We start from the raw sequence: 15,503 nt of genomic DNA on the forward strand, positions 1-15,503 counted from the left end.
CCATTGTTATCAACCTGCTTGAGGAAACTGAATTCCTTAGCTGTTAACTGCTTTTGAAAAACTAAAGCCACTTTATCATATTGATAATAAATATTTCCTGCTGTTTCCTCTTATTTGTAAATCTCATTTCAAGGTCTTCTTCTTTGTTTCTTTAGGGAAATAAGTCGACCTCAGAACATGATTCTGGCTCCAGTGGACAATTCGGGAACAATGAAGGAGTTGTGCAGCTCCACGTGTCTCGCCTCCGTCAAATCCAGGAGGGACGCCACTGCCAGACCGCCGCCGCGAGAGGGACCTCGTTCAGAGTGCAGGATGTGCGCTAGATATAGCTACGTAAGAAAAATGGAAACTGACTCCATATTTTTTATTTTCTCTTTAGCAACGAAGACCAGCATTTCTGTGGAACTCAGAGCCGAGCAAATACATAAACTCATTATTTGAAAAAGCATCTTAAATGTTACTCAAGCACCAGGAAATGGTTGATTTTCCTAAATCATTAACACCTCATTTCATTGGTAGTGAAAAGATTGCTTAAAAAAAAAAATTAGATTATTGTTACCCCGTCCATCTTTAAGTGTCGAACGTGGATATGTCCACTACCATTCAAAAGTTTGGGGTCACTTAGAAATGTCCTTATTTTTGAAAGAAAAGCAGTTTTTTTAAATTGAAGATAACATTAAATGAATGATAAATCCAGTCTGGACATTGTTAATGTGGTAAATGACTATTCTATCTGATTTTTAATGGAATATCTCCATAGGGGTACAGAGGAACATTTCCAGCAACCATCACTCCTGTGTTCTAATGCTACATTGTGTTAGCTAATGGTGTTGAAAGGCTCATTGATGATTAGAAAACCCTTGTGCAGTTATGTTAGCACATGAATGAAAGTGTGAGTTTTCATGGAAAACATGAAATTGTCTGGGTGTCCCCAAACTTTTGAACCATTGTGTGCATGTACAGGGTGGGCCATAAGTTTCCATACATAGGAAAAATAAACATTTTATGTCAGACAATCGTTTTTATTTATATAATGTGCTCTATATGATTACCATTGTTTCGAAAACACATATTAATGCGTGTTTTCCACTGCTGATGAACTTGCATTAGCACAGTTGAAGGTATGTTTGTAATGGTGTTGGTGATACGTTATTTCAGATGATTTGTGTCTCGTATCTTCATCTGATACACGATGGCCTTCAAGTGCCCCCAAAGATAGCGTCAAATGCATCTTCTAGGGTATCTGAAGCATAAAAAAATGTACATTATAAATTTTAGCACACCCCGTAGAAACATTGAGCAGCTTTTTTCAGCAATAATTTATTTGGGACTAATTTACATTTATACAACAGCTATGCTTAGCTCAAGTATATTTTCCAATCTTCAAAGGAAATTTGTCAGGTCATTGATCATGAAAATGATCAAGTACTCATTTCTCGCCTCTAGTTTAAACAATAGAGCTCTAAGGTACAGAGGCAAAAGTAATGTCAACTTAGGATAAATTTTGCCCTCGAATAATTCTGACCGTAAGAAAAATCATTCAAATGTTTGCAGTGTTTAATATATACATGTTACTTTTTCAGTGTAAATTCAACCTGAAACTGGACAACATCATCTACAAACTCTGCAGCGACACCTGTGTCATCAACTATCACAAAATCAACAACATCCCTTTAACTTACTGTGACGTCTGCGGCTCTTTCTGCCTCGACCCACGGAATACACGGAAGATGGACGGTGGCCGTAGAAGCATGTGCAGCAGCAAATGTGTGGCGAAATTCAAAGAGGTACAGTATTAACAGAATCATGTGCTCTCTATGTTGCCAGGACGGTAAATGTTAAAGTTGGTTACAACATTAGTCCACGATATCAAAGCTATAAACAGAGTTGCCGTCAAAACAGCACGCACAGACAGCAGGATGCGCAGCCACAGCTTGTGTCTTCACAGTTGACGCCATGCTGCTATCTTACAATGATATAGAAATCTTTAACAAATCCGTCGATCCAGACTATAAGCCGAATCACTGTCAAAATCTAATCACTTGGTCCTTGTGTCATTTTTGACCTGTCATCCAAATCTGTTCGTCTGTTTTTGAGTAATGTTGCTACCAGATAGACAAACCAATGCCGATCATCATATAACTCCGCAGCATTCCTTGGCACTGTTAAAAAAAAAGGTCTGACAGACGATATTCCAGGCGTAATGAGTCTACATGGATATCCACGTTATTATAGGGTGAATTTAAATATATACAGGTTTGGCATGGAGGATAATGTACCCATAATTCTGCTAATATTGTCAAAACAACGCTATTGGTGGAAACGAACAGTGTTAAACATGATATTATTACACATGAGAAGCTGTGAAAGATCAGCGTCATATCTTGTTGATTGATCTGAAAGAACTGTAAAGGGAGAACACAGTTGTACATTTTTTCCTTGGGTTGAATGAATGTTATGAACAAATCATTTGCAGCATAAACACAAAAAGCAGAATGCAATAATTTAAACTCATATGGTGAGATTCGTTAGCCTAGCCGTGCTAGACAACCCACGGCAATGAATTTAATTCTCTGCCAGGGTGGGTCTAGTTACCCTCCATAAGGCTCGAGGCTGGATTCTCCTAAAACTGACCGGACCAATCACCATGAAGTGTAGAGTCAGAAGGCGGGCGTAACTAAGTGACGACAGAGGCGTGACGATTCTGACAGAAACAACCGGCGCACAATAAACAGTTATCTTTCGACTCGGCTTTGGCCACAGCCCTTAAAGATTTGAAGCTAAAATTCAACTTGAAAGATAAACAAAGGACGGCACTGAAGTGCTTCACTGAGAAGAAAGACGTATTTGGACTTATGCCGACGGGATATGGCAAATCCTTAATATACCAGTTGGCTCCGCTGGTTGGGAAGCTAATGGGACTTAGCCACAATCCGCCGGTGCTCTCGGAACTACGTCAGCCTATTCATTGCGTTGATTGGTTGTTTACCTACCCAATTGCTGCAGAGTGATTTGATAGACAACCTTTTAGCCCGCCTCCCTCCCTGTCGAGCTTCCCTAGACCCTTGTGCCGTCAGAAACATAGGTGTAGCATGGCTAGGCTAGAGATTCGTAGGGCTGGACCCGAATATCCGAATCTACGGCGGTATCCGGATATTGATTTAGGTATCTGAATATTCGTCTCTCCCCCCCAAGATCGAATATTCGGATATTCGTCTTTAATAGGGCCTGAATATTCGGAGGCCAGAAATCACTATTCGGGCCAGCCCTAGAGATTTGCATTTGGTTGTTCAGTAAAATGATAAACATGAACTGATCCTGCGCTGCATCTCACATTGATCCTCGTCTGTTTTTCTTGCAGAAAGCTGAGACTAAACAGCTTTGCCTCATGTGTCAGACGTCTCATCTCGTGTTGGACATGATTGAAAATACCAACAGCGAGGGAGAGTTGGAGTTATTCTGCAGCAACAGATGCATGATGGTCCACAATGCTCAGACCTTCATAGTGGCGGGTAACGTAGAGTCGCATTTCCGGAACAGTTTTTCTCCTCCCTGCAACTTTTACTTTCCCCACTGACTTAATTTTCTCTGCAGCTTTCAGTCACAAATGCAGACAAAGTCCTGAGTTCTGACAACAGTTTTTAAAAATAAAGCGGAAACAGGGCTACATTTAGCCCAAACATCTTTTCCCTATGCTCCTATCTCTTCACTAAAAAGCCTGTCAGTGTGAAATAATGTACATGAACTTGAATTCAATCCACATACTTTACTATGTACTGCATTTACGACTGCTCCTATCTCTGTAAGGTTTGAAAATGTGTCTTCAGTCAGAAAGAAATGAAGAGTTAATTTGCAAAAAAGGATACACACTAATCAGGGAAAAATGTGTTGATAGTTGTAATGAATACTTTACATAGAGCTGTTGTGAGATGCAAAATTAGTTTTCATTAGGACTGGGGCTTTAACGCGTTAATTTTGATTAGTTAATTACAGAAAAACGCATTTAATTGCACCTTTCCAAGTTCCCTAATTTCTGGGCACTGGTAACACTGATGAACACTCCAGCCTGGTAAATGGTGAAAATGAACCTAAAGTCCGTTCTACAGCCGTGTAGAAGATCCACAGGACGCACCAAGTGAATTAGCTACAAAAAAGTTTGGTGAAGAGTGAAGGAAGATGAGACCACATTGAGCTTGTTGGGAGGAAGGTTTTCTTTTAAAAATCTTCCTCATGGCAGCTTTGATAAAAGCGTGGTTGTTAGCATATTGTGCAACAAAGAGTTTTCTGATCACTGCAGCACTTAAAGCCAACGGCATCACCTCAATGTAAAACATGTTGTTTTCAGCACCAGAGCTAACGTTAGCTATGACAGTCTTGGTCTTGGTACCGGCAAATAGTGTAGCCATCCCTTAATAGACCACTTTTAAAGACACAAAGTGTTTGAGTTTACAAAAAATCTTAAAATGTTGAATATAATGGTTATAATTGGACTTTGAGTTTGCAGTCATCTTTGAATGTTGCAGACAGATGAAAAATACAAATATAAATGAAACAAACATTTTTGTTGTTTAGGTTATTAAACTGTCTGTCTTTGAATAACTTATTTCATCATTGACATTAAACTGATTGGACTTGATTAGGAAAGGCACACACCTGTCTATATAAGACCTTACAGCTCACAGTGCATGTCAGAGCAAATGAGAATCATGAGGTCCAAGGAACTGCCCAAGGAGCTCAGAGACAGAATTGTGGCAAGGCACAGATCTGGACAAGGTTACAAAAGAATTTCTGCAGCACTCAAGGTTCCTCAGAGCACAGTGGCCTCCATAATCCTCAAATGGAAGAAGTTTGGGACGACCACAGCTCTTCCTAGACCTGGCCATCCAGCCAAACTGAGCAATGGTGGGAGAAGAGCCTTGGTGAGAGAGGTGAAGAAGAACCCAAAGATCACTGTGGCTGAGCTCCAGCGATGCAGTCAGGAGATAGGAGAAAGTTCCACAAAGTCAACTATCACTGCAGCCCTCCACCAGTCGGGGCTTTATGGCAGAGTGGCCCGACGGAAGCCTCTCCTCAGTGCAAGACACATGAAAGCCCGCACAGAGTTTGAAAAAAAACACATGAAGGACTCCCAGACTATGAGAAATAAGATTCTCTGGTCTGATGAGACCAAGATTGAACTTTTTGGTGTTAATTCTAAGCGGTATGTGTGGAGAAAACCAGGCACTGCTCATCACCTGCCCAATACAATCCCCACAGTGAAACATGGTGGTGGGAGCATCATGTTGTGGGGGTGTTTTTCAGCTGCAGGGACAGGACGACTGGTTGCAATTGAAGGAAGGATGAATGCAGCCAAGTACAGAGATATCCTGGAGGAAAACCTCTTCCAGAGTGCTCAGGACCTCCGACTGGGCTGAAGGTTCACCTTTCAACAGGACAATGACCCTAAGCACACAGCTAAAATAACAAAGGAGTGGCTTCATAACAACTCTGTGACCGTTCTTGACTGGCCCAGCCAGAGCCCTGACCTAAACCCAACTGAGCATCTCTGGAGAGACCTCAAAATGTCTGTCCACCAACGTTCACCATCCAACCTGACAGAACTGGAGAGGATCTGCAAGGAAGAATGGCAGAGGATCCCCAAATCCAGGTGTGAAAAACTTGTTGCATCATTCCCAAGAAGACTCATGGCTGTACTAGCTGAAAATGGTGCTTCTACTCAATACTGAGCACAGGGTCTGAATACTTATGACCATGTGATATTTCAGTTTTTCTTTTTAATAAATTTGCAAAAATTTCTACATTTCTGTTTTTTTCTGTCAAGATGGGGTGCTGAGTGTACATTAATGAGAAATAAAATGAACTTTTTTTATTTTGGCAAATGGCTGCAATGACACAGAGAGTGAAAAATTTCAAGGGGTCTGAATACTTTCTGTACCCACTGTATAAAGTTCTGTTGAGCTTGACGCCTTTTCTCTGCTATTAGTGGAATACTGAACGAAATAAGTTTGTGGAGTTATCTGTTTTTGCCAAAAACAACAAAGTTTAAATGGTAAAAAAATCTATTTGTGATAAAATTAGATTTTTGAACTTCTCTGTATTTTGTCATGTCATTTCAGAGTCAAATCTACTCAACTTCAGTTTGCTATTATCTCAAGTAAAAAATAAAAAAAACTTCAAAAAAGTTTTTGGAAATGAATTCTTCAATTTTCCTTCTATAAACCGAAATTAGTTTTCAATTCATGACCATCTGACAGACGTTTTATTGTTTGTGTAGAAAAGAGGAGCCCATCGCCTGAAGAGATCAACATTAAAGAAGTGAAGCCGCCGCTGCTGAATTTGGAATGTGTAAGGAAATCCATCCATCCATCCATTCTCTATACACCGCTTTATCCTCACTAGGGTCGCAGGGGGTGCTGGAGTCTATCTCAGCTGACTCGGGCGAAGGCAGAGGACACCCTGGACAGGTCACCAGTCTGTCACAGGGCTACATATACAGACAAACAATCACACTCACATTCACACCTACGGGCAATTTAGAATAATCAATTAACCTCAGCATATTTTTGGACTGTGGGAGGAAGCCGGAGTGCCCAGAGAAAACCCACGCATGCACAGGGAGAACATGCAAACTCCATGCAGAAAGATCCCAGACCCAGGCCGGATTTAAAAGAGTGAGACGTTTCTTCTCAAAGGTCGATTGTTACGCATTCATTGGTATGAAATGCGAACAGACATTACTGTATAATAGGTCTCGTCTGTTAAATGGAACCACAAGTCTGTTGTCAGTATTAACCATCTAATCCATGTTTTTTCTCACTTTTCATAAAGATAAAAGAAGAGCCCATCGATCAGGGCTACTGCCAGATTCTCCCAAGATCTGTTTCCAATCAGGACATCAAGACGGAGCCAAATGTGGCAAAGGTAGGAAACACTGCAGTTCACTGGAAGCTGATGAACAACCTGCAGAAAACAGTGCAGTGAGGTAAACAATAATGGATGGAATAATTATGGATTGGCCAATATGGGTTTTCAGGGCCAATACAGATTTTTATAAAAAAAAAAAAAAAGACTATTAAACGATATTTGGAAGCAACATACATTTAATGTTGCATTTTCCCGCCATGTGACAGCAGAAAATCGGCCATTGATAATGAGACATATTCAATATTGAGGATTACTTCAGCTGAATATGTGCACGATACATCAAAAGTAAATGGAATATCAAAACATATTTTTTGAGGAATAGCTAGAAAATGAAATGATAAAAACTTTTAATTACAAAGATATTGCAAAAAAACGACCTCATGGGTCATTTTACAAATAAACTTTTTACCAAATCTCGGCTTAGAAATGTGATATTTCATCAAAATCATTTTACATCTCATTTAAAAATCTGCCTAAAATAAACTATATGGCCTAACTAGATTCTGAAAAATACAAAAAAAATCTGTCCTCTTCTTCACGTGGCAAAACTTCAGTTACTATTCGGCTGAACTGCAGGCAGTGTATTAAAATTAAAGCTGTAAGGAGTAAAAAAAAATATCTATAGTATTTAGAGTCAGAATTCTTTTCCCAATACTGGTAGCAACCGTAGATGTTTGGAAAAATATTGTTCTTATAGATTCCAAATTTTTTCATTTTTGTATAATAAAAAAAAATCAAAGAAATTCAACTTCTGTTTTTTTTTTTTTTGTGGCATTGTAGCTGTTATATTGTACATAAGACTTTTATAAGTTCTTTCTCCTTCCTCATGGTTGTTCTGTTTTCATAGAGGTGCAGGATTTAATGTTGCAGAATGAAATAAAAGATCCCACAGTGAAGAAAAATGTGACAGGAACAAAAAACGGCCAGAAAATGTCTTTACTTAAAAGCCACTACTGCAGTAGAAATGCCTCAATCTCAACATCAGTTTCTAAAATGATTATATACTGACAGTCAATAGAAACTTTGAGGTAGAAATGTACGCAGAATTCTACTTGTAGGGGGGTTGTAATTATTCATTGTGGATTTACTGATGATCGAGTGCCCTGGTAGTTGAGATAATGATGAGTTGTCATTTTGTCATGATTCATTGCACATGGGTTGGTCACTTTGCAAAAGTGAACCAAATACACATCAAGCAATACTCAGTGAGTATCTGCACAATTTGAGAATGGGTTTTGAAGGCCTACACACGTGGACAAAATTGTTGGTACCCCTCAGTTAAAGAAGGAAAAACCCACAATTCTCACTGAAATCACTTGAAACTCACAAAAGTAACAATAAATAAAAATTTATTGAAAATTAAGTAATCAAAAACAGCCATTACTTTTGAATTGTTGATTAACATAATTATTTAAAAAAACAAACTAATGAAACAGGCCTGGACAAAAATGATGGTACCTCTATAAAAGATTGAAAACTATTTGACCAGAGTGACATGATTAACTCAGGTGTGTCATTTAATTGACATCACAGGTGTTTCCAAACTCATAATCAGTCAGTCTGCCTATTTAAAGGGAGACAAGTAGTCACCCTGCTGTTTGGTGAAAAGGTGTGTACCACACTGAACATGGACAACAGAAAGCGAAGGAGAGAATTGTCCCAGGACATCTGAAAAAAAATTCTAGACAAACATCTTAAAGGTAAAGGCTATAAGACCATCTCTAAACAGCTTGAAGTTCCTGTGACAACAGTGGCTCATATTATTCAGAAGTTCAAGACCCACGGGACAGTAGCCAACCTCCCTGGACATGGCCGCAAGAGGAAAATTGATGACAAATTGAAGAGACGGATCGTTGGAATTGTATCCAAAGAGCCCAGAGCAACCTCCAAAGAAATTAAAGGTGAACTCCAAGGCCAAGGTACATCAGTGTCAGATCACACCATTCGTCGTTGTTTGAGCCAAAGTGGACTTCATGGGAGACGACCAAGGAGGACACCACTGCTGAAAAAAACTCATAAAAAAGCCAGACTGGAATTTGCAAAAATGCATGTTGACAAGCCACAAAGCTTCTGGGAGAATGTCCTTTGGACAGATGAGACCAAACTGGAGCTTTTTGGTAAGGCACATCAACTCTATGTTCATAGACTCAAAAGCCAAGCATACGAAGAAAAGAACACTGTCCCTACGGTGAAACATGGAGGAGGCTCAGTAATGTTTTGGGGCTGCTTTGCTGCATCTGGCACAGGGTGTCTTGAAAGTGTGCAAGGTACGATGAAATCTGAAGACTATCAAGGCATTCTGGAGAGAAATGTGCTGCCTAGTGTCAGAAAGCTTGGTCTCAGTCGCAGGTCATGGGTCTTCCAACAGGACAACGATCCGAAACACACAGCCAAAAACACCCAAGAATGGCTGAGAGAAAAGCGTTGGACTATTCTAAAGTGGCCTTCTATGAGCCCAGATCTGAATCCCATTGAACATATGTGGAAGGAGCTGAAACATGCCATTTGGAGAAGACACCCATCAAACCTGAGACAACTGGAGCTGTTTGCTCATGAGGAGTGGGCCAAAATACCTGTTGACAGCTGCAGAACGCTCATTGACAAATACAGAAATCGTTTAATTGCAGTGATTGCCTCAAAAGGTTGTGCAACAAAATATTAAGTTATGGGTACCATCATTTTTGTCCAGCCCTATTTCATTAGTTTGTTTTTTTAAATAATTATGTTAATCAACAATTCAAAAGTGATGGCTGATTTTGATTATTTAATTTTCAATAAATTTTTATTTATTGTTACTTTTGTGAGTTTCAAGTGATTTCAGTGAGAATTGTGGGTTTTTCCTTCTTTAACTGAGGGGTACCAACAATTTTGTCCACGTGTGTATATAAAGGCCCAAAAAAGGCCACCATTGTTAGTCCAGTGAACAGCATCATGCCGCGTCTATCACATGAACAACGTCTCCGGGCACTGGGTATGGTGGAGGCCGCTTTGAGCTACAGTGATGTAGCCAGGCGTATGGGCTGTTCCCAACCCACAATCAGAAGCCTGGTCCAAAGCATGCGCCGACGGATTGCTGCCTGCATCGAAGCAAATGGAGGCCATACTCGGTATTGACTGTTGTGACTTTGTGTTTGGCAGGTGCCGTTTTCTTTTGTGAAATTCTTTATTTTAAAATCATTCTTGAAACTTTAGATTTTTGTTTCTGTATGCCAATATGCTAAACAAATGATTCGTATGAAGAAAATCCAGTTTTGGGCTTCAAAATAAAAATTATGTTGAAAAATATGGTCTCAAAGTTTCTATTGACTGTCAGTGTACTATTTGAAGTGTTTCTGGAACATAAATCCTGTTCACGTCTCTCTACCTTGAATATTTGTTGTTATATATTTATATGAAAGCAGTACAGAACAGATTTGCAAAGAGAGAAAGTAAGTGTAACTTTAAAGATCTTCATGAAACCAAGATTTAGGCCAAAATTAATGGAACGTTGCCTTTCTGTGAAAAAGGTCCGTTTATGGAACAGTCTAGACGAGGAATCAAAAGAATCTAAATCCCACGCAAGATTTAAATCTGTAGGTAAAACTAGCATATTATTAAAATACAAAGAAGTGAAAGCAGAGTTTTAGAGTGTTTGTTGTGAGAGACACTGATATGAGTGAGAGTGGCTGCAGTCATTTTGTTGTTTGTTTTTAACGCTTGTTATAAACTGATTGTTTGATATAAAGTGGCAGATTCCATAATTTTATTCTACTTTCTGTTCTCATTCATTCAGAAGTTTGAAGACTTTTGTTTTTCTATTGCACTGAATTGCTTTTTTCTTTTGTCAATGAGTGAAATAAAGACTGAACAGTTTCTAAATATCCAGCATTTTACTGCCATTCAAAGTCTCTCAAAAGCTCGTCTGTGGCTGCCCATCATGTTTCTGTTCTGGTTTTGACAGGAGGACTTGAAGATCGGCTCAGTTTTCTCTTTGACCGGAGACTCCAAACCCACAAAGCCGACTCTGGCCCACATGGATCTACAGGCGTCCTGCTCCAGCTGCAAAAACATTCTGGTGGACGGAGAGACTGTGTATCAGAGGAAAGGCCACCAAGAAATATTCTGCTCCTCGTCCTGCCTGCTGAGGTTTTTCCAGATGAAATCAGTGAAGAAGACGTGTCACTTCTGCCTTCAGTGAGTCATCCAGCATCCTTCAGCTCATCTCCATCTAAACATAGACGCTGAATCAAGGTGTAGATTTTGATTTGCTCTCCTCCTTCCTCGTTCTCTCAGGGTGATAACGCAGCATCAGGACGTCCTCCAGGCCTCGGTAGATAATGAGGGGACTCAAAAGGATTTCTGCAGCCAGACCTGTCTGTTGTCCTTCAACTACAAGAGCAGCGTGTCGAGCAAAATCCCCGTCGTTCCCATCGCATCGCATTCACAGTGCAGCATGTGCAGCAGATACTGCATCGTAAGAGACCGGAGCAGCTCCACAAACAGTTTTTTTGTAAACATTACACAGAAAACAAAAAAAAACATCTGCGACTCACTAATAAATGCTCCCTTCTCCAGGTTTATGATTTAAGCTAAAATGAGACTGAATTCTGTCTTTTTGTTTATCGTCCCGCAGAGTAAAAAGGAGATCATACAGCAGGGCGTCGTCCATAAAATCTGCAGCGAACCCTGTTTCCTTCGTTTCTGCAACATGAACAAGTTGTCGGTCTGCGTAAACTGTCGATCCTGCAGCAGCTCACCGTTGATGCTGAAGATGCAGGACGGAAACAAAACACTGTGCGGCGCTGAGTGTCTGGTCCAGTTCAAACAGGTAAGAACGTTAAGCCAGTAACATCAAAGAATATATGGAAAGAAGATTTGTGCACTTTTGATTTTTGTGGAAAACAAAGAACTGTATTTTTTTTTCAAGGGCAAGTAATTGAGCTCGACTCCATTATTTGTTTATTTTTGTGGAAAATCAAGAAGTTATTGGACTAAATTAGGTCAGATCATTTGGTACTGAGCCGCACAGAAAGAACACATGTATTATTCATCTTCCTGCAGAGTCTAGAAAGTGTTTTATTTTGAAAAATTACTAGATCGTCTTCATCTGTGCTTGTTTCCGAAACTTTACTCCGTCAGTTTTCATGTTAAATGAACCCGCAGATCTAGCCTCGACCCAAATTAGTAAAAAACAAACGTCTCTGGGGAGCTTCTTTGAAACGAGGGAGTGACTGAAAAAGAAGTGAGTAAGAAATAAATACATATTCAGCAGTAAAAAGTATTTGGGTCATTTCAGAATTAAAGGACAGTTGGAGTGTAGACTGAATTTTTAATTTATAAAATAGAAAAATAAATTTTCAATATCAATCTTTACTCAGTAACCAGTCATGACAAAGTGAGAATATGGTTTAGAAATGTTTACAGATTTCTTGAAAATACAAAACTAAAATGTCTCATTTACAAAAGTGTTTAGGTCGTTCCAGAACTGGAGCACATTCCACTCATCTAATTTCAAATAATCCATGTGCAAAATTCTAAAACATGCAGTTGTTGTGTAAATGTTCTTGTCCTGAGATCAAATAAAAAATTAAAAAAAAAAACAAAGGAGAAAAGAATGTTTGAAAATATTTTTTTAAGTAAAATAAGTCTGGAGTTGCTCCTAAAATGACATTTTTCTCTTGTCCCCCCCTCCTTATTACCAAATTGCATCTCAAACAAAGCCGTTAAAATTAAATTTAAATCTCCTTTTTTTGGTATTATTTTTTTAATTGATGTCTCGTAATAGTGGGAGCCCTTTTTTTAATCAATATACTATATTAAATAATTATTATGCATGTGTCCCATAACACCCCTGTTAGCAGAACCTTTGTAGCTAATAGAAGAAGAAGAAAACAGTGAATCACATGAAACGCTGGAATTAACATCATCAAACAGATTTCCTAAAGAATGTGCAGAGCAAAGCTATGGCCTCTCTCCTATTTTTCATATTTTCTTCACATTTTCAGCTTTGACTGAATGTCTCGCTACCTCATATCATCAGGATCAGATTCATTCTTTTGACTGTTTTCCATCAGTCAGTTTGTCCTCTTGGTCAGCAGTAACAGCTAGCTAAATATCTAGCTTCTACTGTTGAGAAAAAGCTAACATTAGCATGGATTAGCAACCCTGATACTGTGATTAGAGTAGGGTTAGCAAACAACAAATAAAACATGGAATAAAAATGGTTCCATTGATGTGTAAGCTGAGCTAATCAAGCCCTTGATAGTTTATTACCTGTTATTGATGAATATGGAGCAGAAAATTGTAAAAGAGAAGGTTTATTTTTCAAAAATTTTGTTGCCCAAATGTCCTCCAGTTATGAAATGACCCAATTTCATTTTGTTTAGGGCAAAAAAAGAAAATATTAATGTTTATGTGTGAGATGACTGATCCACAGAAAATTGTCTTGCTTGAAAAAGGTTGGAGACCGCTGAATTAGGTGATAAATAAATTAGAAAAGGCAAATACAAGGAAAAGGAATCTTTGCTCCACAAGATCAGGTGAAAACTTACATTTCATAGACCTAGAGTTTGCTAATTGGGACCAAGTTGGGGATTTGACTTCAGATTTTGTCTTTTCTTCTGATTACTTGACAGAAAATCCAAACACCACAGCCCTGTGCGATGTGCCACATCTCCAATCCGATATCAAACATGGTTGAAAATAGAAACAGGGATAACGTGGTTGAGTTTTTCTGCTCCTGCAGCTGTGTGATGGCGTCAAAGATCCAGGCCGTCAGTGCTTCAGGTACGATGCAGCAGCTCTCCATCTTTGGTTTCCTCTTAGTTTTGCTAAGTCGAGTCATTCAGATTTTTTTTTTTTTTAGACTTAAGATGATGTGGGTTTTTCTCTTGTCAAGTGACCTAAAAATTTAGTTTTGTTGCCTGAAAGTGTAGACAGACAGGATAAATATTGTGAAACTGTCAAGCAAATTTGCAGCAAAGTTTAGAAACGTAATGAAAAAAAAATGTTTTAAAAAATGCTGTGGAGGCGGGATAGATTTCTCTGAAGGTGGTGCTCTCGGCTACATTACACGAAGTAGAAGAATCCTGAAACAAAGCCAGTTGTTTGCTAGAACCTTGAAGAATAAACAAACAACTTGGCATGAAGCCTTCAGGAACTCTTTTATCTGAGAAGTTATTTTATTTTATTTTTTTATCTCACCTGCATCAGCCGTGTTTTATGCTGTCCAGAGTCTGTAGAAGCAGAAACATTCAGTTGAATGTTTTCAACATTAAACCTTTTTCATTTCCTATGAAGTGTTTTCCTGGGGACCAGACAGCCTTTCTATTGTGTATTACAAATACACATAAAGTCAGTCTGGAACTGCTCCATTGAACCAAATCTAGCCCAGAGGCGGGACTACCGATCACAGCTTGAATTGGAGAGAGCCAATCAGCGTAACACATGTGTGACACAATCACTAAGCGACCTAACAATTGCCTTTCCGCCATGATGTTTTGTAGTTTTAACAGCTTCCTTCGCCGTACAGGTGTCCTGAGGAAAATCTAAGCTCTCCCTTTCAACAGTGGAGGGCAGCATTACGTATTCTATCGTACAGCCTGCCGGAATTAAAAATACATCCTTTTTAAAAAGAAAAGCTTTAAGAGCTGCTTCTTGTTGAGGTTTTAAGGACAAATTCAGCCCGTGCAAAACAGAGGAAAGCGCACGAAAGAAACCTCGCTCTGTTGCGGTCGCCAACTCGGCCCTGAAGATGACGCATCGTTAACTCCCGCCTCTGGTGCTCTGATTGGTTCGGTCTGATCTGCTCGGAGCTTGAAAACCTGTCAAAATGTGTCAATGGAGGAGGGCTAGACCGTATTCCCGTATATCCCTTATAACGGGAATACAGTCTAGCTAAGCTAGGCTAATGAAGTGTATCAAGTCTGTTTGGAAAAAGTCAGAACGCCTCAAGGGGCATCGAAATTGCAAAATGGAAGATGTTTTTTCAAACTGTTTTAAATTTAATACTTCAAAATGCTCAAAAATACACATTATGGTAACATGACAGCTCTATGGTTGTTTTTTAAATGGTTGTAATATTAGGGTCTCTGCCATTCACCAAATTTTTTACAATGAAACCTTCCCTTCTTCCCAGGAGCCTCCTTGAATTGTGACCACTGTGGTAAAACTTCAGTTCCCGCCTGTCATCTCGTCATGTCAGATTCCTCCATTAAGAACTTCTGCACTCTAACATGTGCCATGGCCTTTAAGGTAACATATCAAACCTTTTCATTCAGTGGTTTGTATTTGTTTAATTATGTTGACCATTGTAGATTAGTACCGAAGACATCAGTACTGGTAGAGGTAGTCTCTTGGAATAGTTTTGAATTAACAAGTGTCCTTTCAGTTTGTGGAATTACTTTTTAATGTGTTCAGGAGCATCAGTTGTGTTTTATGGAGGTAGGGTTAGTACACAGTGGAAAACCCTATTTGACTACTGTTGTAATCCATGTTATGGAAGAACCACTCAACTCGGTGAGGAGAAACAACAGTCTGTCATTACTTTAAAGCACAAAGGTTAGTTGATCTGTAAAAAATCAAGAACTTTGTCACAAAAA

At 39.2% G+C, this 15,503-nt stretch overlaps 1 protein-coding gene across 1 annotated transcript in view; it reads left to right on the plus strand.

The window, feature by feature from the left end:
- The window catches only part of LOC110963615 (uncharacterized), a 68,614-nt gene that overhangs the window by 34,439 nt on the left and 18,672 nt on the right, over positions 1 to 15,503 (plus strand). The window contains exons 14-23 of the mRNA XM_051955605.1: positions 156 to 333; positions 1,584 to 1,787; positions 3,362 to 3,512; positions 6,275 to 6,345; positions 6,829 to 6,921; positions 10,865 to 11,097; positions 11,197 to 11,377; positions 11,537 to 11,731; positions 13,539 to 13,689; positions 15,041 to 15,156. Coding sequence (XP_051811565.1) covers positions 156 to 333; positions 1,584 to 1,787; positions 3,362 to 3,512; positions 6,275 to 6,345; positions 6,829 to 6,921; positions 10,865 to 11,097; positions 11,197 to 11,377; positions 11,537 to 11,731; positions 13,539 to 13,689; positions 15,041 to 15,156 — 1,573 coding nt within the window. The remainder of the gene's footprint in view (positions 1 to 155; positions 334 to 1,583; positions 1,788 to 3,361; positions 3,513 to 6,274; positions 6,346 to 6,828; positions 6,922 to 10,864; positions 11,098 to 11,196; positions 11,378 to 11,536; positions 11,732 to 13,538; positions 13,690 to 15,040; positions 15,157 to 15,503) is intronic.

Source organism: Acanthochromis polyacanthus, chromosome 11 (assembly GCF_021347895.1).
Source record: "Acanthochromis polyacanthus isolate Apoly-LR-REF ecotype Palm Island chromosome 11, KAUST_Apoly_ChrSc, whole genome shotgun sequence".
NCBI lineage: Eukaryota > Metazoa > Chordata > Actinopteri > Pomacentridae > Acanthochromis > Acanthochromis polyacanthus.